This window comes from Gossypium arboreum, chromosome 6 (genome assembly GCF_025698485.1).
Source record: "Gossypium arboreum isolate Shixiya-1 chromosome 6, ASM2569848v2, whole genome shotgun sequence".
NCBI classification, from domain to species: domain Eukaryota; kingdom Viridiplantae; phylum Streptophyta; class Magnoliopsida; order Malvales; family Malvaceae; genus Gossypium; species Gossypium arboreum.
In genome coordinates this window covers 134,689,785-134,716,540 of record NC_069075.1, presented here as the reverse complement: position 1 = coordinate 134,716,540, position 26,756 = coordinate 134,689,785, and the positions used below count along the sequence as shown (strand labels likewise).

Here is a 26,756-nt window from a genome sequence, read left to right as displayed (position 1 = left end):
AAATTGTTATTTTGAATTGGTAGATATGATAGAGTGAGGGAATATGTTGAGGCCATTGTGTAAATTTTATTATTTTTAGGAAAGTTAATATGTAATTTTATTTTTATTAATTTAAAATTTTAAAGATTTAAATTAAAAATTTACAATTTAGAGTACTTGATATCTTGCCAACTTTTAACTAGGCCCTTGACTTTAGGTATTAATAAAAAAAATGTTAGCGTGCAAATATAAAATACAAACCTACATTTAAAAGTTTAAGCACCATGAAATTCACATTTCTTTTATAAATTAACCACCGTGGAGTCTCCCTTTTTAAGTACCTAACCTTCGCTTATTGAAAATCTTATAAAAGAAAAAAAAAATAGGTAGCTAACCTTTAGGGATTGGAAAATTACAGATTATGTCCACTCTCTTCCCCTTTAGACTTTTACTGTTTTACTTTTAAGATAATATTAAAAATGAGGGAAAATTAAAGGTTTTTTATACTATACTATTTGCCTATCATCCCTTTTCAATTCTTAAATTAGAGAAGAAATACGTTTAAAAGTACTCGAATTCATGTCCTCTCGATTGCTATAATAATAACTGTAGAAAACATCTTTTTTTTTTTAAATTATTTTAAATTTAATAAAAAAACGGGGAAATCGACTTTTGAAAAAAAAATATGGAGTCGCCACTGATCTTTCTATTTTGGTGTGATTGGATCACCTAAGGATTTGGTTATTTTAATAAAACATTTTGGTTTACTAAAACAACGATTTTGGTCTACGAACTTTTGAAAAAAACGGGTTCGGGAGTCGGTTATGCATGAGGAAGGATTAGCACCCTTACTACGCCCAAAATTGGTACCAAATCGATTAAATACTGTCCTTATGTCTAAGATTTAAAAATGTTTTTGAAATGTCGTTCCCTTTTTTATAATATTTGAATAACCCGAGTTGGTCATCAAAATTCTCTTGCTTAAGAGGAATATAGCACCACATCCAGCACGATAGAACATGATCCTTTATGCCCTTGAAAACATGACAAATTTTGACTTCCAAAAATTTATACGTTGAAAACCGCAAAAGGATGCCCAATTATTTAGTCCAACGAGAAAATCGAAACCCAGCACAGTAGGGCACGACTCCTCGAATTTTTAGATGTCAAACATTGCCTTATTTTAGAATTTAGAGAGTATGAGTAAAATTCTAAAGGAATCTTCGATCATTTTGGACAAACAGGAAATCGCTACCCAGCACGATAGGGCACGATTCCCCGAATTGCCAAACATCGAATATTACCTTCGTTTTGAAGAGTTTTTAGAAAATATAAGTGAAATTCAAAAGGGACCTTCGATTATTTTGAGCAAACGAGAAATTGCAACCCAGCACGTTAGGGCACGATTCCGCGAATTGCCAAATATCGAACATCGCCTTCGTTTTGAAAGGTTTTTAAATGAATAATTATAAAACTAACTTAAAAACGTGTTAACTTTACTTAAAATAAAACGAAACTAATTTTAAAGATTTGGACCTTATAAAACCACATTTCGCAAACCAAGTGGAAAACGATGATATGGGATAATGGACACGTATGAGATACGATCAACTAACAAACTAATAATTAAGCAAGGCTAATCTAAAAAATATAACCCGATTACAATAATGCATGGAGAATAATTGATGTGGTAACATATAAAAATGAGCAACCATGATGTAGCAAATATACAAGAAATATCGTGAACATAATTAACACATGAGATAGCAATCGATATAGGATCAACACGACACAAAAATAATGGACTAAAAATGATGGACTAACAGTCAAATAATATATGCTAGAGTTTGAAATAATTTATAAAAGAAAAATTAAGAATATATACATAAAAAATCTAATAGATGTTACAAAAACATTTGGATCAAATAAAACACTAAATATTTAACCATAAAACATTTATTTAAAGTTGGTAATATCCCTACAATAAGAATAATCTATATAATACATAAGATGTGAAAGGATAATGGGTATAAAGCATGTACCTATATGTATATATACACGTGTGAGTGAATTTTGAAGCAATTATATACAAAAATAACATGGAATTAAAATATGAATTATATAAAAAATTGGATTGATTTTATCATAAATTTTATATATATATATATATATATATATATGTATATAAATAAACTAGAAATAATTGCTTGTAAAAATACCATAGAAACGTACTCAAGATTGAATTATTTTTATTATAAATTATGATGGACTTAAAAGCATGCTTATGTACAAAGAAGACTATGTATATAAAATGTAGGTTTGATAATGTATGCAAATCAAAAACATGAACTAATGTAAATGAATATAAAATAACTTAAATTTTATGTAAAACATATATACAAAGCATATTTGAATAGAAAAATATATATTAAAATATATGGATTTAATAATATATAGATTAAACATAGGCATCGATAAATATATATACACTTGCATAACGATAATTTAAAAGATATGTTATAAGAACTATGTAATATAATATAAGAATAAGTTTAAAGGAAATTACGTGTATATAAAATAATATAATATTAATAATATGCATGAAATAAAAATAACTTTGCTGTAAAATATGTATATTCATACCTATATAATTGTGTATATATATAAAAAATATGATTACCGAAATTACAATAGACAAGTAAGTAAACGATGCAAATGATACCATTCATACAAATAAATAAACACGAATAAAAACATGAAATGAATTTAAAAAGAATCCCAATTGAAATCAAATTAAAACAAAGAGGATAGTTTAAATGAAGTAACTTGTTAAAATAAAAAGGACCAGCGCGCAACACATGCGAATGCGCAGGGACCAAGTCTGGAAATAACCCAGACCCCCAAAACGCAACGCTGGAGTTCGGATCAAAGTGCAAATGCACGCAAGATTACAGGGCAATTTTTGAAAAAAAAAAGAAATGCGAATATAGGCCGATTTGAATTCCGCGCGAAAGAAGAAGGACCTATATTGGAAATATCCCCTCATCGTAAAAACGCGCAGATCCCAGGGGTGAAGAGCCGGATCGGGTCGGGTATGCTGAAACGGTGTCGTTTCAAGGCTCAATGCATGCCTTAAACTACGCCGTTTCATGTTGTCAATTAATAAAGAGAAAAAAAAAACCTAAGACCTAAATATTTCAACAAACTAAAAAGGGGAAAATGAAAGGGAGAAGAGGGAGAGAGGGAAACGATGCCCACAACGCCTCGGTCTTAGCCGATTTCGATGTTCATTGGCGCTTAACGCTTCCGCCTCCACCGTGGCACCAGTCCGAAACCTCTCAAAACGCAGGTAAGTTTTCTCCTCCTTTATTTTGCTAAAATTTTTATCTACCAAAGCAAAGAGAAAAATGAAAATAAAACCCAAAAAGGAGAGTATGAATCGAAGAACCACCTTTGATCTTTTTGACTATTGTTTCAAACGTTTGCGTTCGTATTGATTTCTTTTTGCGTAATCTCTGTGAACGTAACCTTACAAAGGATGAAATCCTTTGGCTTTATAGCCGAAAGGAAAGAAAGGAAAATCAATAAAATAAAAAAAATACAATATTTTCATTTGTTTGTATTTGCTGCTATTGCTTGTTTGTTTTTTGCAGGTACGGGTGTGCTGGCGCTCGGATACGGAGGCTTGGGCGTGGCGTGGCTGTTGAGGCGCTGGCATCGTACGAAGGCATTGTCCGGTTGCGGCACAAGCATTAGCTAGGGTTTTTTGCCTGCTTTAAATTTTGGGCCACTTGGGCCTATTGTATTTGGGCTCGGGTTTGTTTGTAAATGGGCTGATGGACTGTTAAAGGCTGGACTATTATAATGTTTTTTATTGCAATAATTTTGATTTTATGCTTGTACGGGCCTGGGCTAAATTGGCCCATTACAATAACGATACCAATTAAGTTAAGACTCAATCATTTGAAAAATTAAAAATTATACCAACAGAAAAAGGAAAAAGAAATTCTATACACAAATTTGAAGGAGAATGAATTCCAAGTGTTTGAATTTTTTATTGGAAATTGATAGTATGGGTTAATTGAACACTCATTTAGTTATGAAATTACTAAAATACCTTTCTATATACAAATTAAGTTATACTTTTACGAGGATATTTTTATTATTTTGTATAAAAATCAATAAAAATTTAATCATAATGAGATTTAAACTTAAAATAACATGTATAATAAACAATTAGCTTAACCATTGTAACTAAGCATCAATTAATTTTATTTCAATTTTAATAAATATATTTGTTCATCCACATCATTGGTTTGCCGTAAATCTAGTATATATGTATGAGTTTGTTTAATAAATAATATACAATTAAGGGATAAATTTCGAATTTGCACATAAATCTTGATCCATCATAATGTGATGCACAAACTTTTGTTTGGCACAATTAAGCCCATTTAATTAAAAATTTTAAAATTTAATTATACACGTTTTGGAAGAAAAATCTAAAAATTTTCTATTAGTAAGCTTAATCTTTTGTATAATGCAATAAGAAATTATAAAACAGTACATTATTAAAAATAATAATAACTTATAAAAATTAAATCAAAATTAAAATTACACGTAGATGTTGGATTGAAATTGTTTTATTATTATAAAATTGAGTTTGTTTAAATATTTAAATACTAATATAAAATTTCTTTTCACAATTAACACATGTTTTTATTATATTAATTAATTTTATTAGATTCATTGATTATATCCTTGTTCATATAAAGTTTAATAAATATTTCAAAATAGAAGAAAAGAAAACCTAACCCCATACCAACCAAACACAAGTAATTTTCAGCCACACTTTGGTACGAAATTATGGAATTGTTACTTTGTCAACATTATAATAACTGATTGATTATTATGTTACGTAATAAAAATTATAATGTTGAATGCAGTAATAAAATATTTTATATATTTTTAAAAATTTAAATTTAAATTTTAAAGAAAACGTTATTAAAAGCACAGTGGATATTGGAACTTAAACAATAAAATATACATTTAAATAAAAGAAGAATAAACGCTGCGGTGTCATCAACATCAATGGTGGGAACTGAATTCGCACCTGTAAAATAATTATCGGCAATATAATAAGGAATATATTATTTATTTATTTTTTTGGTTTTTTTTTTTTTGGGGGGGGGGGGGGGGTGGCTCCTGGAACCAAATGCAATATATTGTAAAGAAATTCTGTCCAGTCCATTATTTTTCAGCGGATTCTTTCTCTCTCTTAGTTTTCTTGGTTAACCTGGATACGCCTAACAACTTGCTCAGAAGCTGAAACAGGAAAAATACAAAACCAAAAAAGCTCTCACTCAGAAATTACCCTTTCTTTTGCTTATCAACCATCATGCGTGTTAAAGATAAAGAGCAGGTCACCCCAGAAATAGACGACCTTGATGACAACTACTACACTAAAACGTCTTGCTCTTTGCTTTCTTGGGGTGATTTCTTGTGTACACAGATGGAGAATTGGTCTCTTAAACACTCTCCTCTACATGTAGACGTCGTCAGTGGCAGCAATAGAGTTAGTATCCTAACTTCCATTTCTTGTAATCATTTGAAAAAGGAATAGTTGCTTTTGATGACAATTTCTTTTTTATATTTCTGGTTTTGGTGCTTTTTTTTTTCCTTTCTGAAGTTGAGAAATTTGTTGATTGAATTGTATATGTGTTCTTGGTTTCTCAAAAGACTGTTGCTTTGATGACAGTTTCTTATTATTCTATTCTGGCCTCTGGGTTCTGGTTCTTTCTGCTTTTAAGTTGAGAATTTTGTTGCTATTATTGTAATTTTGTTATAGCCAATTTCAATTCTTTGTGATATGGACCTTGGAGAATTACACCCCAAAAGCAAGCTATTGGACCGGAAGAAGCTAGGTGCATATAAACCCCACAAAGGAATCCCATACTCTCTATATGGAAATCAAGTCTCATACCTTGCAGTTAGGCACATAATAATCCATCATGCACCACAAGCCCTGTATGGCTTATTTTGCATTGACTTATCCGAGCCTTGGGCGAAAACTGCAATGCCAACACCACCAGCTGTGCTACATGATTTACCCCAAAAAGTAGTTATTAGGGTGGAAGAGATAAACCCGACAAAGAAATTCCATACTTGACTTATTGCAAGTAGGCATATAACATTTTCTTCCGTGTATATATGTACTTCGATCATCACTCATTAGTCATAATTTCATTTTTGATGGATTATCAAAGTTCCATCAGCTACTTATATTCAGTTTTGTGTCAGATTCATAATCATGTATTCGTAGTTGCAAATTTTGTTATATTCAATTTTGATCAGAAGTGGATCTGATAATGTTAGGACAAAGAGGAAGTGACTTCTTTTGACACTCTAACCTATAAAATCATATAAGGTATGTTGTTTGTGTTTGGTTATGGTACCAATTCAACACATGTAAATTAGATTTCTTGTTCTTCCTTTTATTAAAGGACTATTAATATTGATTTTATATGGCCAAAGATCTCTTTAGCGTAAAAAAAGTTCTTATTGGTTGTAGATACAAGGATGTAGCTAGATGTTGCATGAAGGGTACGCCCTTGCCAGCTTATGATCTGCCTTTGTTCCTAAAATTTTCGAATATTGAATATATACGCACTGATATTTACTAGGAAGAGAGTTGAAGTATGTTCAGAATTCAGCTTTATATTCTTTGGTCAATGGAATTGGTGAGCATGCTATTACACTATTATTATATGTTTACGGCTTCCTTATCTTTTAACCTCATCCGTGGTGCCTCCTGCTGGTGCAATCATTTTCAGAATTGTGTGCAAAGCAGTTATAATTTCTATAGTGCTATCAAATTTTGTAGAATCAACACCTTCATATCTTATGCAGTTGTATCCAGACAGGACTAAGTTCATTTATACATTATAGCTCCCTTGACAATGCTTCTTCATGTTTCTTTTATGGCATTTTTTTGATAGTCTCCTTATTTGTATTTCGTTCAGCTGGAAAGTATTTCTGAGGATTCAGTTACCACAGAAAGACAAACTGACCTGTTAACAAATTTTATCCCCACTCTTCGGTCAGGTGAGTGGTCTGACATTGGGGGTCGTCCCTATATGGAGGATGCTCATATATGCATTGCAGACTTAGCTAAGAATTTTGGTTGTGATTTAGTGAGTGAAGAAGCTATTTCCTTCTACGGTGTAAGTTCATAAGCTATCCCTTTTTCTTCTATATATTGGCATGTTGAACTTTCCAATATCCCTGCCTCTAATACTATTTTCTTCTTATGTATTTGTGGTTATTTTAGAATACGGAGATAAATTAAACATTCTTGTTCAACTCTTTGATCTAGGAATAAACATGAGTTACTTTCACGACACTGATGTAATTGGAAAGACAAACATGCTTTGTCATCTCTAACAAATGACTCGAACTTGAAAGTTACTGCAGCTTCTGTTCTTAACATTAGCTGTCTTAAAAGTTGCATTTGAATGAATCTGAAAATGATATAATCCTAAATTTAGTGTTCCTGAACACAATTATAACATCTTTTCTTAGCATATAAACTTAGCATGAATCAAGTCAATGGTCAGTTTAATCTTTTCAGCTTTGGAGCCATCAAACGCTGGTGGTATTAGACTTGAAAGTTACTGCAGCTTCTGTTCTTAACATTAGCTGTCTTAAAAGTTGCATTTGAATGAATCTGAAAATGATATAATCCTAAATTTAGTGTTCCTGAACACAATTATAACATCTTTTCTTAGCATATAAACTTAGCATGAATCAAGTCAATGGTCAGTTTAATCTTTTCAGCTTTGGAGCCATCAAACGCTAGTGGTATTGTCTTCTTTATGGGTTATGTTCTTAGATTAGCTGTATAGTCTACACAAAGCAAGGATATACAGAAGTGATGCATGTTGAATTTGATGCAGAATTGTTAAAAGGGAAAAAAGAAGAAGATACAAGGCAGTATTTAACACTCTTGTTGGAGACCTTCTTTACTTATTTTCTATTTAAAAATGGCCTCTAACTGAATAGCTATCTGTTAGATTAGAACTCATTCTTGCAGCCAAAACTAGTGCACGGGAATCACATTAAATATACCATAAGAGAGAAATAGGCTCCCAGGAATTACATAAATATTCTCTTTATTGACATAAAAGGAGCAGGTTTTTGATGGGCACGGAGGAAAGGATGCATCTCATTTTGTCCGTGATCATTTGCCTAGAGTTATTGTTGAGGATGTTGATTTTCCCTTGGAACTTGAGAAAGCGGTCACCAGGTCATTCATGGAGACTGATGCTGCATTTGCGAAGTCATGCTCTCTCGAATCTTCACTGGCTTCTGGCACTACTGTTCTCACTGCAATGATATTTGGGAGGTAAGCACTTCCAAAGCTTTTTTGGCTGGAAAAAACAACTATAAAATGAAGATAGACATTGAGAGAGGTTACATTAGAGAATTTGATGCATTTGAATTTGGCGAAGTGAATGAAGTTGAGATTTCTAGTGTGTAAAATCTGGACACTTTCTAATTTGTTTCTACTATATGTTAGAATCAACTTTTATGGTTTTTTCTTTGCTTGAAAGGAATATCTTATCTTTTACAGGTCTTTACTTGTGGCAAATGCTGGGGATTCTAGGGCGGTACTGTCATGGCATGGAAGAGCTATAGAGATGTCAAAGGATCATAGGCCCTGTTGCATGAAAGAGAGAAGGCGAATCGAGGCTCTGGGTGGATTCGTTGATGATGGTTATCTGAATGGTCAACTAGGGGTCACCCGAGCATTAGGTGATTGGCACATTGAAGGTATGAAGGAAACCGGTGAGAGAATTGGCCCCTAAGTGCTGAACCAGAACTCAAAATGATAACACTGACTAAGGAAGATGAGTTTTTGATCATCGGTAGTGATGGAATATGGGACGTTTTTACCAGCCAAAATGCCATAGACTTCACAAGGCGGCGGCTCCAGGAGCACAATGATGTCAAATTATGTTGCAAAGAAATAGTTGAAGAAGCAATAAAAAGAGGAGCAACAGACAATTTGACCGTTGTTGTGGTGTGTTTTCACTTGGAGCCACCTCAACCTTCTGTCAGACAAAGGGGAACAGTCAGGAGAAGCATTTCTGCTGAGGGGCTTCAGAGTCTTAAATGCCTCTTAGAAGGATAGAACTCTATTACATTTGTTTACACTCAATACATGGTAGGTACACAAAGGAGACAACTAGTTAATGATGAACATTCACCAATAGAACAAAAGAAAACTTGAAAGAATCAAATTATGGAACTAGGGTTCAGAATTTGGTAGATTTTATTTCCTGATCATTCTTATTGGCCTCAAATGAAGCTTTGGATAATTTGATGAACAGAATCGATTTGTCTGCTAGGCAGAGTTGACTATAAACAGAAATAAATCTGTTATTGTACTATTTTCTAAAGAAGATATATTCTTTGCAAACATTTGTCATCTTCTTGATTGTCCTAGCATTGAACTTTTGACAGTTTAATTGCCATCCTTTTGGGTATCCTCTGTTTCTTACCAAAGAAGATAGTCTTACCTGTTTGAGCTAAAGATGGCTCCTGAATGGATCTTCCTGTAGCTTGTTGAGTATATCTGGGATGCAAGTAATAATTTTGGACCTATTTGTGTTGTTCTGCATACAATACTAATACGGAATATATAGACACACATATATATATAACAATACAACGCAATTAATGAATTAACATAAAATCCGTCAAAATGTTATATAATATTTTAAATATGTTAACAACTTGAAAAAATAACTCAAACCTGATAAGAATACATAAATTACAAGTGGTCAGTGTAACTTGTAATCCAACACCATACTACCCCAACTGATTTGATAGACATGACAGTTTATACGCACGTTTGCATTAACACACACAGCAACATATCACAAGACTGCAAATAGAATTCTCTTTGTGCAAAAACGTAGAGATGAATGGTTCCATTGTTAATCTTCTTTACCAGGACAGAAGAAGCCAAAATCTCATTGAAGATTTAAGAACACGGCTTACAAACATTTCAAAGAGAACAAACTTTGATCTAATATAGGAAAAATGAGGAATGAACTGATACAAAAATTATTGTACATGTATATATGAACTGAAGATTTTCAGTGTATAAAAGAATGAAATACAATTGAGATTGAGGTACAATGAAAAAGAACTTCAACAACATATTCTGTATGCCTATATCCTAATAAGATGCTTTTCTAAACAGTCAGGCCTAGAGAAACTGCATCAACTTGCAGTCACACTACTACCAAGCTCTTTCTCCTCACTTACCATCCTTCCAATCTCGGTTTTTGCAACACGAACCAAGAATATACTAGCAAAGAATATAGCAAAAATTAGCATAAGAAATACACTATTCCAACCCCTAGTGGATACATACCCAGCCAAAAGGGGCCCAAGAGCTGCTCCCACAGAGCCAGTGCCATCTATGATTGCTGTCACTGTAGCTAATGCACGTGAGTTTCCTTTAATCAAGTCCTGGGTACCAAGATCAGCAGCAACAGCTGTTGTAATTAGTGAATAAGGCCCATTCACTAGCAACCCAGAGATAAACATCAATCCTATATTGGTAACCATAGAGACACTTCCATAAATCCGGTACAAAATGAGTGCAGGTATTGATAGTAATAAGAAAGTAACCGAAGTAACTGCACGAGCATCAATGACATCTGAAATGAAGCCTGCTAGCACCCCACCTAAGACTCCTCCAATATCGAATATTGTAGAGAGGATCCCAGCAGTTTTATGTGACAAATGCACTCCTGCAATGGCTACAATGCCAACACAAATTTGCAAGAATAAATGAACATCCACCGTTTTAGCTAATCAAAGAGCAGTAACAGATTCAAAACATCTAAAACATGCTCAGGCCCGGCAGCATATAACTTCATAGATAACCATCTGTGATCGGGCTAATGTCGCCACACTTAAAATATATGAAATGCTTAACTTAAAATTAGCACCAACAATTATTGCCATGGCCATATTATTGAAACGCATTTCTGGAGAAATTTCCTTTGGATACACTAAAACAACTCAAGTTAACTCTTGAAATAATAATCGCACCAAGTGATAACAAGTACCTGTGTGTCTTATGTAGAAGGGCAACCAATACAAAAATGTATAAGCCACCAACTTGGAGAAGAAGAGGCAGAAAGAAAATGGTGCCACACCTGGCAACCTCCATGCCTCCAAGAATCCAATGGCAGCCAGGGAATCAGAATCCTTGTTCTCGAGCAACCCTGCTTCCTCTGATTCCGCTTTTTCTAAATTCGCCACATTTTCTTCCCCCAAACTCATCTCAATCTCTTTTCCAGACACCATTTCAAACCCCAAATCATCAGGGCTCACCACTAAGAAACAAAAAACCAAAATCCCAACTACAATAATCAAAATCCCGGGCACCAAAAATGACCAACCCCAACCAAACTCCAAAACCCCAGAAGCCACAACAGACCCAATAATGTTCCCAACTGATGTATGTGAAGTCCAAACCCCCATAATCAACCCTCTCTTCTCCTTCCCAAACCAATTCCCTACAACAGAAACCACACAAGGCCACCCTATAGATTGAAAAACCCCACAAATAACTTGAACTCCAATAAAATAACCCAACAAATGAACATCAAACCAATAGCCAAACCCAAAAATTATCGTCAAAATGCCACTACCCATCATTCCAAACACAAGAAAAAGCCTTAAATCAATCCTATCACCTACATGTCCTGCAAAATACATCCCTATAGCATATGATGTTAAAAATGCAAGATCAAGCTCACCCAGCCGATGGGTTCCTTCGGGGCCATTGAACGGGGCCCATCCGGTGTCGTTAGAGGTAGAATTTGTTTGAACAGTGGGTCCTAAGACGCTTTTCACAATGCTGGGGGGTTTCCGGGAAGCATGGAAAGAGGCGTAGGCTAAGAAAGTGAGAATCAAGACGAAGATTTGGTGGAAGAAAAGGGTTGTGTGGAGAGGTTTTAGGGAAGGGAAAAGGGTGAATCCAGGAGCTAGGCTTGCAGTGTTAGATCGCATTATGAAAGGAAAAAGATTTCGAATTTTCGATCTTCGAAATCTGAAATTCTTTTAACAATAAAATCTTTCATGCGATGTGGGAATGGAATTAGAGGATAGAGCTAAAGAGAAAAAGGAGAAGAGAGTTTGGTCAGAGGTGAAGAAACCTGGGATTTTAGGACAACAAATTAGATACCCAATGGAGTCTTTGAACTACCTCAAGGCTGAAACTGCCAAAGCTGTTAGCCATCTCAACATTTCATTTCCATTGTATTGAATTTTAGGTTGACTTTTGGATTGACCCTCAATTTTTGCAATTGGTACCTGAATTTTTTTAAATCACTTAGTTTAGTAGTTTATATTAACTTGGCATTAATAACTAATTTGTCCGCATGACATATAAATTTTAAAAATTAAAAATAAAAACTTTAAAAACAGATAAATTAATTAAAAAATATTTTTTTCACATCAAGCATAAATCTCAACAAAAATTATTCTTTTTTTATTAATTTATTTATTTTAAATATTTATAAAAACTTTTTAATTTTATGCTCGTCACATTACATATTGAGAAATTACCATGTTGCACACCTGATTGGCTATCAATGCCATATTAATACAAACTAACAATGTTAAAATAGATGTACCAACTTAAAGAACAGAATCTAAGTATTTTTAAACAAATTCAAGTAACAAACTACATATAATACAACAAACAATAAATCATAGGTCTTGGTTTTCAATATTAGGCACTTCAATTATAAATAAACACTTAACAAAAAAATAAAAATTCAACCCAACTCCCCAACTCTTTAATGCTTGAGAATTTGTTTCTTGTGTAGCAAGAACATATTTATACCTTATTATTAATCTGAGTTTATCGGAAGGAGTTCCTAGCTATTAGAAGCATTAAATTCGCACATTTAAAATAATTTGCAAGCAATGATATTGATGCCCATAAGGTGGTATTGATACCTCAAGCAAAAGTTATCTTAAGAGTCAAGAACAAGTAGTGATACATGCCTTTCTAGATTGTGTTGTGGCTATTAATTTACCAATGTATCGATATCTTATTAAAGGTATTGATACTTAGGTCAGGTATTAATATTTGAGTACCCACACTTAACCCACCTAAAAAACATTGTTTAAAACAGTTTGAAAAAGTTAATCAATACTTAACGTTAAAATGATTTAGAAAACAAACCATATTGGGATTAGTTAAAAGCACTTGTAATAAACAAAGACAGTTTTTTAAAACTTTTTTTAAGTACTTGTAACACTTGAAATTATTTTAAAGATTATCAAATTAATTTTTAATTATTTAATCAAGGAATTAAAATCTAATTTAATTAAGAATAATTACTATATCAAAATACTTTGGAAATTAATAGATGAAGAAATCAGCAATACTAGATGTAGGCTACCGATTTTAACAAGATTCCCATTAATCGAAGACTCTTTTAAGCACTCGGTACAACTAGCCACAACGATATTTTAAGACATCTTCTTGTTGCAACAACAGAACACAATCAAATTAACCAACTTGTCCTAAAAATCAAGAAAAAATGAAACTAAACCTAAAAATAAGATTCTTAAAAGTCCCTATGCTTTTTTAAAAATTTAAAATTTAACCCCTGTACTTTATTTCTAGAAATTTAATCTCTGCACTTTTTTTTTGTACAATTTATGCTCTCTTTTTTTTTTTTGCAAAAATTGGTATTATAATGAAATTGAATTTATCAAGAAAATTTAACCGTGTTAATGGTGTTTGAAATTTGAAAAGACTAAATTCTTAAAATAAATGTATAAAAGTTAAATTCTAAATATTCAAAAAGTACAAGAACTGATAACATATTTTAACCAAAGAGAACAGCATAGAATTAATTCATTCTTCAAGATTTCAAAAGGAATGAGAATCTTCCAACCTCAACAAACACAATTTTAGAATTAAGATTTGAGTTATTGATATTCCAAGTTTTATTTAAATTAAACTGACCAACACATGCTACTTGTATGCAAACTGGATGTACCAAAATATACAAGGAATGGAGAAGAAGGCGAAAGCCATTAATGCTCAAGTGAAGGTAGATGATAGATGGGACTAGACACAAGGTAAAGTGGCAGTTCAATAAAACAACATTACTACTATGTTATTAAAGTCAAAAACCAAAAAAATTTGTGACTACAAATTTCCCCTATAATATAAATTATAGAATGTCATCTCATTTTTGCAATAAAAAGGACCATGATATTACCACATTTTAACATATAAGTCATGCCGCTGTTCATATACCAAGAAAGTTCTCAAATCAGCAATTACGACTTTTCATAACCACGGGAAGCTTCGGTAAATCGCCCTCTTGATAAGTTACTCCATCTGCGAACAAAAAGAGTGATTTCCTTGGTATATGATTGACAAATTCTAAACATCTGGTATCAGACTAAAATGTGTCTCAAGACCTGTGACTACATCACAAATGCAACCAATGCACCCTTTTCCATAATGGAATAAAGTTTTCAAACAGTATTTGCTTAGGAACCATAAATTTAGACCAAGCTCAGATTCTAAGCACACAAGTTCGTACATCCTTTGACTCCTTGAAAGAAATAACTGAAATTCATCTAAAGACTAAACTAGTTCGCAGCAAATTTAGTATTAACCTTGAAAATTGTATGAATTCTTGAAGGCTAAGGCAGGTCTAGTCAAGCTAATCTTTCTTGCACAACTAGACCTGCCTTAACTAGCTTCTTATGTGCCGATATGCAATACTATACACGTAATTTCATGGACCACAACCTCCATATATTATTACTAGGGTTTAGGGTTTTGTCAATAATTTTAAGTGAGACATGGAAAAAGTTTATCAGTAGCAGGGAATATGATAAAAGGAAAAAGATGGAATAGACATCAGAAGTAATTAAACCAGTACCTTCTGACGTTTCGAGTTCGGTGGATTTTGTTCAGTGTCATTTGGTCTGCGTGAATTCCCGGTACTAGAGAGGTCAGCCTGCAAATGCAGCAGCATTTGGCATCATGATTGTTCACTTTAACATTATGTTTTATCCCAATGGCTATACTTTCATTAACTTTTCATCCATATTTGAGCAAGGAAAGAATTAGCAAGACCTCAATCAAACAAGCAATCCATGGTTTAAACCAGACCCATATCAACCACTACGAAAATAACTGAGGACAAGAAGCATGCTTACCGGGGCAGAAGTAGTTGCTTCTTCAGGAGTACTTCGTTGTGAACCCGCATGCTGAGATATGTATGGCATGATCTGATGAAGCAAATTAGATAAAAACACCCCTTGATTAGTAATACTTGTCTCAGCTGCTGGAGCATCATTGGATGCTTCTGCTTGCCCTCGGACAGAATCTCTAGCTGTTCCTTGTGAACTCGCTTCCTCTACCTGAATTTCACCACCAGGGAAAATTGACCTTAGAAACTGAAGAACATTACTAGGACTTTGTCTCTCTGAGTCTTGGTTGTTTTGAGTTCTGCCAGCAGCTAGAATGCTGATATTGACACTGCGTGTATTAGGACGCTCCTGTTGTCTTGAATTAGCATTCGGTAATGAACCTGCAGCAGGAAGCAGCTTGATGGTCAATTCTTGAAAGGTAAGCCTCCTGGTACACTTCACCTTTCCTTTTCCGTTGTCATTTTTCCCCTTTTGGCTTTTAACTTTTTTGGTCAATTCACATGGAAATTTCCAAACTGCAGAAACTAACAAAAGATGAAGAGCAGCATAGAATGTACATGCTAATATTAATGAAGTGTGTCCCAAAACGTGAGAAAGGAAAAGCAGAAAGAGTTTCCCAAGTTAAAAGGCTGCTAGAAGGTATATATTCTCAAAACAGCACTTTTGCATACCTTAAAGGGAAATTTGGGAGGCAAATGAACACTTTTCCAAAGTAAGTGCTAGCTTTGATGTCTCAAGCTTTTTATATAACAATATTTAAGATAAAATTTATTACTAAGTTATTTAGTGAAAATATTATTGAAAATATCTTTAAACATTTTCAAAGCCTTAAAATATTAAAAAAGGTGATCTAAATCTAAAGGTGTTTTATCTTATACCAAATGTTTTTGAGTTAATAACAAGTTGTTGTTTTAAAGTGTTTTTAAAGCAACTTAGTGGCTAAGTATTGATACTAGGAGTGTGGGTATCAATACATGGCAAATCAGTAGCCATGGAACAAAATAGAAAGGTCAATACTTGTTCATGAGGTATAGATATATGCTCTAGAGGTACCAATACATGCCTAAAAATATAGATACCTAGGGTGTTACAGCGGAAACTAACTGCTACTTTTTGAAGGAAATATCGATATCCTCTTAGTAGGTATAGACACTAAGTTGCAGTGGCACTTTTTCAACTCAAACTATTACATTGCAACAGCTAGAAAAGAGTTCTTTGATATAAATACTCTTCATCACTTCAAGACACAAGAGAACATCCAAGCATCCACATCAAGAGAATAGTATTTAATTCTTTATTTCTTCTTATTCTCTTGCACATAGTTCTAGCGAGCCAAATCTGTGAACACCTACCTTCTTAGAGGTTTATATGTGAAGGTTCTATCTTACCTAAAAAAACAAATAGGGATTGTAAAGGGTTTATACCTTTTCCTTGAAAGGTACAATTCAAAGTAATAAATTAGAAAATCTTCAGTTGGGGTATACTAATGAAGTGGAGATAAGCAATTGGTGCCGAACCACTATAAATTGGATTGTCAAAGCTTTTCTTCCCTTCTCTTTTATTTTAAAAAAGGTTCTTAAAATCCTAATTCACCCCCTCTTGGACCTAATAGTAAGAAATTTAAAAACTATAAATGCGAGAAAAAGGGCAAAAAAAGGAATAACAAACAACTTGCTGACAGCACCAAGGAAACAGTAACACTATGAAAAAAAGGAAAAACCCAATTTCCACATGGGAATGGCAATTGGGTACAAGGGAGTGGCATTGAACAACAAATTCCAACAGCATCAATACCAATGAAAAATTCTACCATGTTTTGCAAAAAGTTCATAACATAGTTTTTATCCATACGAGAACATACAATGTCACTAGTATCGCAAAGTATTGGATTTATCATATTACCATCTCTTGCAGACTCTTCTGAACTTTGATGTTGCACTGCAGATTCAGGAATACGAACCTGCTCAGGTTGAGCACCAGAAGATGGATGCTCACCAGATGCTTGAGGTCCCCGTTCACCACTTACGTGTCCAGGAGCTATGTTCTGTAATCTTCCAAGCAATGGGTAGTATACTCCCACAGAATTACCAGAAGACTCTGAAGGTAGGCGACCCAATGGAGCAGGTACAGCAGCAACCATGGTCCTAATAGGAACCACCCGCACTCCTGATTCTCCAGCAAAAGATGGCGTATCTGAGACCCTTGAAGTTGTTTGACTGCTACGATTCTCACTGTGAGAACCCACTGATTGGTTGCTTTGACCTGATTGGCTTGGGGGATGTTCCTCTCGAGTATTCGGAGTTGTCATTGATGAACCTTATGGTATACACCATCAGTCTCTGGTCCAATACATAATACACATCAAAACACAGAATATAGCTAGGTATTCCATACCTCTTCGTATTTGTATGTCAATACGCCTAGGAACAAACCCTGTCCCAAGTCCATTAACCAAACCAGATCCAGGCTGGACAGTTCCCACAGGGATGGCACCAAAGCTAGGTCCCGGTTGAAAAGGAAGAGCCTAAAAACATACTGATCAATCAGCATAAACCAAAAAGCATTGACATCAAATAAGAGGGTTCGGTTAAGCTGTTAGAACATTGCCTGAACCATGAGAGGGTTTGGACCAGAAGGGGATATGAAAACTGCAGGGCCAGCATTAACAACAGCTTCAGACTGAAAAAAGAAGAGAAAAAAGAAAGAAACACGTGAGCAGTTATAACTACAAAGAACACAAATTATGTCAAAAGGAGTGAAAATGTTGTAGATGCAGAATGAAACTATCTTACTGGTGTTTGACCTAAGCGTAGTGTCATGGTTGTACGACCAAGCTCAAGTAAAAGTGAGCCTAGGTTGTGCAGTAAAGCTCCGGTTCTCAATGCATTGGTCTGTGCAATCAGCCGTGCTGAGGGGTCAGTCACATTTACTTGATCCTCCAGTTGCCTTGCAAGTTGCTGTCCGTCAGCATAATAAAACAAAAAATTGAGAACTCATAAGAAAAAAAAATCAAGCCATGACAACTCCGCCTCCCCCCCCCCCCCTTTTTCTATCTTTCTTTTCCACCAGAAGATGTATTCACATCTCCATCAACAAGACAAGTTGTTACATTAACATGCAGCTTTTAGAAAGAAACTAAAAAGGTAGTTAGGGACACACTTGTACACTTTCTCCAGCTTGTTCAATGAGCATTTGCCTGGTAGAGAGTAACACTTCCGCCAAAGATGCAGGTGTAGGAAGACCTTCACGTCCAGTTCCTGAATTTGACGCAGAATTAGAATCTCTAGATCCAGTCCTACTCATGGGAGTTGTCTGAGAATCATTTCCGCCAACTCTACCTGGCATTCAGATGAGTTGCAAATCATCAATGAACCATTATTCTTTATTGTAGCTGACAGAGATAATATAACTACTTCTTTATCAAAGAAAAACTAACCAAGGGCATCAAATTCGTTCCGTATATGACTAAGATATTGGGACAATGTAGCCAAAGAATCAGGAATTACCTACAAACGTGAAGAAAATTAAGCATATAACTTAAAGCCCAAAAATAGGTATTCCATAAGATTTATTTCACGAACAAATCCACTTGGGACATACAAGGAGACAGACAAATTAGCAAGAAAGTTAACGAATTCCAAACTCACAGGAGGGTGCATAGGCCCCAAGGAAACCGCCGCTGGAAGTCCAAAAGCACTATGGGCTCTATCTGATTGACTTGTCATGCTGGCTTGCTCAGTTTGAGCCTGCGATGAATCTGGCATGCCACTACCACCAGACGTTCTTTCCTGTCTTTGTGAACCATGATCCTTAGGTATCCATCAATTCCCAAGAAAATCATATGAATTTAGGAACAAATAAACAACGATACAGATATTAAAGCACATTAAAACCTTTGGATTATAGAAAAACAAAACTCAATATTTCCCATGATCTCTAGGAGATTGTCAACATTCCATCTTGTTAAGACATGACCTACAAATGGACCCTGAAAATTAAGAATTTTGAATAGTTGACTGTTTCGGATCCCATTTTTAAGTTACTTGTTGTGTGCCAAAGCATAGAAAGCTTACACAAATACCCTCGTCATATTTCAGACAAGCATTAGCTCAAACGTCAAAATAACTGTCGTTACTTAATACTGAAAAATTAACTCACCCTGGCATCACTCCCAGTATTTCCACTTGCCATATTTGCGAATCCAAAAGAGCCAAGAACAGCAGAAACAATCTGCTGAGAAGGAAAGAAACAAATTAAAATTTAAAAAATTGTCATAATATATATTTCCCTGTAGAAATATTCTCCATTTTACATCCAATTCCAAAATTACCCGACTGATTTCAGGAGGAACCCCATCCCCTTGATCAGGCACATTAAAAGTCTCTATTACAAAACTTGGGGCATGATTACTATGACCACGACTTGTATCTGATGAGGGATCATTTGCTGCAAAAAGTAATGCTAAGTATTAATAACAATCTTAACCAACTTTTCTCCCTTTTCAGAAACATAAGCAATTCATATTAAACTAATATTACAAAACCAAATTATCATCTAATATCTATTACAAGTAGATCGAGGGTTTACACTGAACATAAAAGAAATAATGCTTGTGCAAGAATTGTTCTTTGGTTACTCAAATGATAAGAATGACATTGGCCACCATCTGGTATCATTCAACATCAGCTACCACAATTTTATCTCTGAACAGCATAACAGTTGGAAATGCATTCTTTATTCACTAACACTCTCAAGCCTCAAAACCTCAAAAAGATACACAAAAAAATGGCTTCATCTTATTTCATGGAACTTTATTGCTTCACGGCAGAACTGTCGGAAATTGGATCAAAATTATCTTCCAACCAGGTTATATGATTACATCTACCACAAAGGCAACATTTTCGGTTTAGATTCTACTTGTTTGACATTATCTCTTAAGGAAGCAAGATGGTGGGTAGGCGTCGTATACACATTTTCTTTTAATATCTGTCGAAGCACATCTCAAAATGCTTTTGCATGAGGTCATGCACTTGTCAAATCAAGGTGTTATGCGCCTTGACGTAGGATCTAGTCACAGGTCTAGACGAGAAAGAATTCTTGCTTCGACATATGGTTACTCAAAAGGCAGACTCGTCCTTGACTGAACCCCCTCTCAAAATAAAGTTTCTTTTGATAGAATAATTGCTTACCTCTTTATTTCATATTGACAGCCTTTTATAGACTGTTAATGACAAAAGAAAGAGTCCTAATTGACATAAAATAGAATTCCTAACTTAGAGTTTATGAAGGAAATAAAAACCTAATATAATAGATAAGTAAAACTAAAACTCTTAGTAAAACCTGATATATAATAAATAAATAAAACTAAAAACTCCTATTGCAATTAAAGTGTCCATATCATTACTCCCCTTCTCGGAATTGAGCTTGTCCTCAAGCTCAAATTCAAAATAAACTTCAGAACGTATCCAAAATCATCTATCTCATCATCATCTTGCTTGCCTTCAACATCTGGTACTTCTATCCAAAATAACCTTTTACATTTGTGTCCCATGAAATAAGACTCGTCACAATTATAACACAGCCCTTTAGCCCTTCTTTCCGCCATTTCTATCCGTGTCAATCTCTTAATAAATGGTGCAGAAGAACCTATTTTGCCATTGTTCCCTGTTGGTTCTATTGTTTGTCCCCCTCCCTTTGCAATGTTCTGAGTTGTTGGAATGATTGAATTGTTGTCAGTGTTTTGGGAAGTTGACCAGTTTAGATTGGTTTGAGGTAACATCTTGGAAGAGACTTTTTGCTTACGTTCCAAAGCTCGAGCCATATTCATTGCAACTCCAAGGTTTCCCGGTTGTTGCATCTCAATATCAATTCTAAGTTCCTCTACCAATCCAACAGTAAAAAGGTTTACTTGTTGTCGAGGTTTAAGATCAGTAGTCCTAGCGAGTAGTGATTGAAATTGGCGATGATATTCTTCTACCGTCCCAGTTTGTCTCAAGCTTGCAAGTTCCCCAAAGGGTTATTACTCATAGGTGGCTCAAACCCGATATGACAACACTCTCAAGCGTTCCCAATCCAGTTTGCCTCCTCATCTTCGATTTGATCAAACCATAATTGTGCCTCTCCTAAAAGATGGAATGAAGCTAGGCCGACTTTGTCTTCTTCGTTGGTCATTGATTGCCAAAAATTTTTCGCATCTTTTAACCATCCTAAAGGATCTCCAACCCCATCATAAGTGGGAAATTCCATCTTAGAGTATCGTGGCACCATGCCCCACCGTGTTGCGAATCAATTTCTTTTCTTGCCTCCACTCGCGCTTTTTCTTCATTATTTTTTTCTCAATCCCTTTCGTTGTCTTTTGGACCGAAAGAGATAACATCACCACTGTTCCTCTAACGCTTGTTGCCTTGTAGCCATTTGTTCCATGAATGCCTCCAACTTGGTCATCAAAGTTTTTCTTCACCCATGACAATTGGCTCGATACCAAGTTGTTATGCGCCTTGGCGTAGGATCTAGTCACGAGTTTAGACGAGAAAGAATTCTTGCTTCGACCTATGGTTACTCAAAAGGCGATTCGTCCTTGATTGAACCCCTCTCAAAATAACGTTTCTTTTGATAGAATAATTGCTTACCTCTTTATTTCATATTGATGACCTTTTATAGATCGTTAATGACAAAAGAAAGAGTCCTAATTGACATAAAATAGAATTCCTAACTTAGAGTTTATAAAGGAAATAAAAACCTAATATAATAGATAAGTAAAACTAAAACTCTTAGTAAAACCTGATATATAATAAATAAATAAAACTAAAAACTCCTATTGCAATTAAAGTGTCCATATCACAAGGTCAAAATGATCTAATTTTAGTTTTTGCAGCTACTAGTGTTAAAAGTCTTCATAAGAAAGGAAAACATGTTGGGGGTATGCATGAAAGGAGGCATGCTTATTTGCAAAACCATATTTATACCAACAGACAATTATAATGAACATATAACCGTTTATTGGCCAATACTTCGTTTCAAACATGTGGCAAACAATGAACCAAAACTAAATTTTCTAAGGCATTCAGGCACTTCACACCTATCAAGCATTAACTAGGGCCAATACCAGCAAATCATCAAATTTAAAGCTACTAGCAAATGACAAAAGGCTTTTCCTTATAAACTGGAGCCTAAAGCCCACACAAATTTTAATCATCCTCTCCCCCCCCAATGAAAAACATGAGCTTATGCCATGTTTGTACAAAAAAAAAAAGGTGATAATGGATCGTAAAGTGCAGCAAAACCTGAATGATATGGTGAGCCATCAGATGATGGTGGAACTGGCTGCCTGACCACCAGGTGCAAGGTGTGGCCATCCTCGACATCTATCTCAAGTTAAGAATCTTGACTCATATTCCAACTTTGAAACAGATAAAGATGAAAGAAAATTCCATAATGCAATCCAGTTTCTATTCAGCAACCAATAAATAGCAGGCATAAGAAAGTCATCCATATAAAACCAATTAATATTTAGTTACATTGTAAGTATTAAGTACTGCAATTGAAGAAAATTTCCACCGTTAGATGACCCATTCCACCCTTCCCTTCCCTAACATTAAAAGACACATCGCAACATTTGCACGAGATAATGGTTCAAAAGGAAGTGCTTTAGTTTGGGACCCTGTTGATCCATTGAAATCATTAAAAGACACGTCACTGCATCTTCACTAAATTAAGGTTCAAGAGGAAGTGCTTCAGTTTGGTTTGGTTTTGGACTCCATTGATCCTTTGAAAACATTAAAAGATACATCACATCTTCACTAGATAAAGGTTCATAAGGAAGCGCTTCAGTTTGGTTTTGTTTTGGACTCTGCTGATCCCTTGAAAGCATAAAAGGCGCATCGCAGTATCTTCACTAAATAGATCACGAGGAAGTACTTCAACTTGGTTTTGTTTTGGACTCAACTGATCCTTTGAAAGTACTAAAAAAACACATTTCAACATTTTCACTAGATAAAGATTCATGAGAAAGAGCAGAAAGGAGAACTGAACTTACAAAGTCATATGGTTAGCCCACCATGTTCATACGAAGACATTCAGATCTTCCCCATTTAGGTTCTTGGGAGACTCAGCCTCGCTAAACAGTTCATGTTTGAAAGGTTCATGTTTGGAAGGACAACTAAGTGAAGAAAAGGCTGGTTTGAAGATCTAAGGTGGATTTGAAGATCTAAATGAAGAAAGGTTCATGTGACGAAAACTAGGAGAAGATGATCTCAATTAAGTTCACCATTCCTCTTAAACTCAGCTTACCATCTTCTTCTTCAAACCTACCTCTTTCTTCACTTAGTTGTCCTTCATAAACTTTCTAATGAGGCTTTGTCCCACAAGAACACAACTAGGAGAAGATCTAAACGTCTTCATAAGTTCTTGTTGGACATGATGAGCTCACCATATGACTCTATAACTTCACTTCTCTTTGCACTCCCTCTTCAACATTTATTTATATCTAGTGAAGATGCTGCAATCTGTCTTTTAATGCTTTCAAGGGATCAGTGGAGTCCAAAACAAAACTAAACTGAAGCCCTTCCTAATGAACCTTTATCTAGTGATGATGCTGCAATTTGTCATGCTTAAAAGAGATCAATGGAGTCCAAAACAAAACCGAATTGAAGGACTATCTCAAAAACCTTAATCTAGTTAAGATGTTACAATGTGTCTTTAATACTTTCAGAGGATAGCGGAGATGTTACAATGCGTCTTTAATACTTTCAGGAGATCAGCAGACTCCAAAACCAAACCAAATTCCTCTTTGGCAGAATTCTTCCACCCCCTATAGAATATTAATCAGTACTTCTTCCACCCTTTATCTGTGTAAGGCTGAACTGAACTAGCATTTGGAAAATTTCTTTTAGGTCCCAACGAGAGGGACTTGCTGCACAAGAAAAAATAGCAGCAATAAATACAATGGAACAACTTTACACCTGAGAAAATCAATAAAATCTGGTAGCTACTTTACAAATCAGTATGAATATTGAAAAGAAAATGGATACGGTATGCGGAAAGGAGCTGATCATCTTTTAGAACTTTTCCACGACAGATTAGCCGTTGTTGCTCTGACAACACACCAGTTACAGAAGCAATTTGTTCTTTTAGTGCAGGAACTGGCATCTGTAAAGTATACAAAGACAATGAACAAAAACGCAAAGCACAACGGTTAAAGAATTCCCCCTATAAAATTTAGAACAAATATGCTAGTATAAGTGGCAAGTCAGTCAGAAGGAAGTTAAAAGGTTAAAGATTAGAAAACCTCAACTACCCATGAAAAGTCATGGTAACCATAGGAAGCTATCATATCAAAGTTTTTGTGAACTGCTACTAGCAAAATTAGACAACATTTTTACATTAACAATTCCAATTCTTCAAGAAATGAAGAAAAGATTCTATGCAAAGTCCAAGATTTGTCACAAAATTAAAAAAAAAAACAGAAAAAGGTGCTGGTCAGAAAAACTTATAAGTAAATATGCATTAACCAATTGTAATTGGTGAACTGAACAACATCTTACAACAGCACAATATCAGACCTTGGGTTAATTCATGACAAAACAAACTGAGAGTAACTTACCTGTTTATCCACTCTCAAAGTATAAGTCTGAGAGTCCAATGTTTTTATTTTTATTTCTATTGTGGCCTCAGAACCTTCCATTTCTGTATCACTGGGAACTTTATCGGCACTGGTGCTTCCCATTTTCCTCTGACCACACAAAAACCTGTAATCGAGGAAAACAATGAACCTTCAAAGGAGGCAAAAAATAATGTTTTATTTTTAATTGAACAAAAGAAAATTTCATAAGTACTGATTAAGCATTCATTAGAAATAAAGAAACAAATTAGCACGTCAAAAGTCAATCGCGCTACTAAATTTTCGCATTATTTTCCCCATTAATAACAAGCATATGACCTTCGTTACCGCGACTCGGCAATTTGGGGTGCAGTACCCGTGTCGATACGATCCGACACGGGATACAGGTCAGATCCGGCAGAAACCAACGGACACGGCGGTGGGTGAGAACTGAGATGAGAAGAGAAGGAAAAAAAACTGATTTGCAGAGACGACAGAGAGAGAGAAGAGGGACGATGGTAGGAGGAAGACGATGATAGACGAAAAATAAATGAACAAAAAAATAAGGTGTAATAAAAGCTGAACCCTATATTTATATTTATATTTATATTTATATTATCTTAAATATTTAATTAAATAATCAAAATTTTGAATTTTATATAAATTAAAAATTAATTATATAATTTACCAATTTGATTTATCTTAAATATCTATTTATATAGGGTAAATTACAAAAAGAAGAACTTATGGTTAATTTTTTTCGATTGAACTATAAAATTTTATACACGAATGTTATCGAATTATAACATTTTGGTTATTTATCTCTTAATAGTTATTATAATCTTAAAAGGACATGACAAGTTAACTCAAGAGTTAATATATTTAATTTAACCCTTGAACTATAGTTAAATATTTAATTTGATACTTTTCCAAATTTTTAAGCTACAATTATGAAAAAATAAAAATAAAAGATCTAAACATATAAAAAATTTAAAATTCATAAAGTATTGGTAACGTAAAATAATATTTTTGACTGCAGAAAATTCTCTGACTGTTACAAAAAATATTTTCAGTTGAGGAAAATCTTCTGCTATTTTTGAAAATTAACATTTTTATTTTACCATTTTGCTCTTCAAAAAATTGTATAAACAGGATGTTATTCTCTTCATTTTTCAAAGAACACAACAAAAGAAAAATAGCTTCTTTCTGTTTTCTAAATTTTGATGTTATGCGAAATTACACTAGAGGAAAGTTTTGTCTAGGAGATTGGATTTTAAGCGGGACAGTTTGTAACCCCTCCAATCTTTCCTAGGAATTGAACTTAGTGTGATTTCGTCAGTTTTCTTCTAGTTTATTTTCCAATCAGATTTCTAACCAACTGCTTTTGTTTTTCGGTTTTGATATCTTTGAAGAAGAGTAATGCACACCTTCTTTATTTGGGTGTACGAATATTGAAGTACTATGTTAACCTTAGGGGCCGATGTCCACTACACTAACCTTGGAGGGATGGCCAATGTGACTAACTTTCCCATGTTGAGAACTTTTATGTTGGTGCCACAAAGGATGGTTGGCATAAACCACATCCAAAAAGACATATCCAACGGGATGCCGCAAGAGTACGGTTGGGGCTTGTAACACCTCTAACCCATCTATGTCTCTAGATTAGGGTTATGGAGTATTATGACACATATAAACTCAAATAACATCATTAAACCATTCAAATATTAATTTAAATATCAATATTCAATCCACATATTAAACATAGCATAAATACACTTATAGGCCTTAAATTGAGCTTACGAGATCTTAAAAATAGTTTGAAAACAATCAGGGACTAATTTGAAATAAAGTAGAAAAATATGAAAAAATTTAAAAATTTTAGAAATAGGGGTCACATGAC

General features: G+C 34.3%; 3 protein-coding genes across 11 annotated transcripts; 1 reads left to right on the top strand and 2 right to left on the bottom strand.

The window, feature by feature from the left end:
• Positions 1-5,126: 5,126 nt before the first annotated feature.
• LOC108475892 (probable protein phosphatase 2C 27) lies at positions 5,127-9,462 on the top strand. The gene is given in 5 exon segments (XM_017777869.2): positions 5,127-5,554; positions 7,002-7,202; positions 8,166-8,383; positions 8,612-8,837; positions 8,840-9,462. Coding segments are annotated over 5 exon segments (1,155 nt in total). The 5' UTR covers positions 5,127-5,377; the 3' UTR covers positions 9,173-9,462.
• A 587-nt stretch (positions 9,463-10,049) lies between these two features.
• Positions 10,050-12,375, bottom strand: LOC108475891 (putative glycerol-3-phosphate transporter 5). The gene is made up of 2 exons (XM_017777868.2): positions 11,127-12,375; positions 10,050-10,814 (listed from the first exon to the last, which is right to left on the bottom strand). Exons 1-2 carry the CDS (start codon positions 12,073-12,075, stop codon positions 10,270-10,272), a joined length of 1,494 nt encoding a protein of 497 aa, XP_017633357.1. The 5' UTR covers positions 12,076-12,375; the 3' UTR covers positions 10,050-10,269.
• Positions 12,376-14,178: 1,803 nt separating this feature from the next.
• On the bottom strand, positions 14,179-25,440 carry LOC108475889 (ubiquitin-like domain-containing protein CIP73). 9 transcript variants are annotated; one of them, XM_017777859.2, is made up of 16 exons: positions 25,196-25,440; positions 24,860-25,004; positions 24,288-24,405; positions 22,542-22,622; positions 19,589-19,704; positions 19,417-19,491; positions 18,906-19,067; positions 18,695-18,764; positions 18,418-18,596; positions 18,051-18,215; positions 17,866-17,937; positions 17,653-17,782; positions 17,161-17,574; positions 15,265-15,782; positions 14,985-15,062; positions 14,179-14,431 (listed from the first exon to the last, which is right to left on the bottom strand). In XM_017777859.2, exons 2-16 carry the CDS (start codon positions 24,980-24,982, stop codon positions 14,423-14,425), a joined length of 2,310 nt encoding a protein of 769 aa, XP_017633348.1. In that variant the 5' UTR covers positions 24,983-25,004; positions 25,196-25,440; the 3' UTR covers positions 14,179-14,422. The 9 variants fall into 9 exon arrangements, with proteins under 9 accessions (XP_017633348.1, XP_017633351.1, XP_017633354.1 ...); XM_017777862.2 differs by having other exon boundaries at positions 15,265-15,773; XM_017777865.2 differs by having other exon boundaries at positions 15,265-15,638.
• Positions 25,441-26,756: the final 1,316 nt, after the last annotated feature.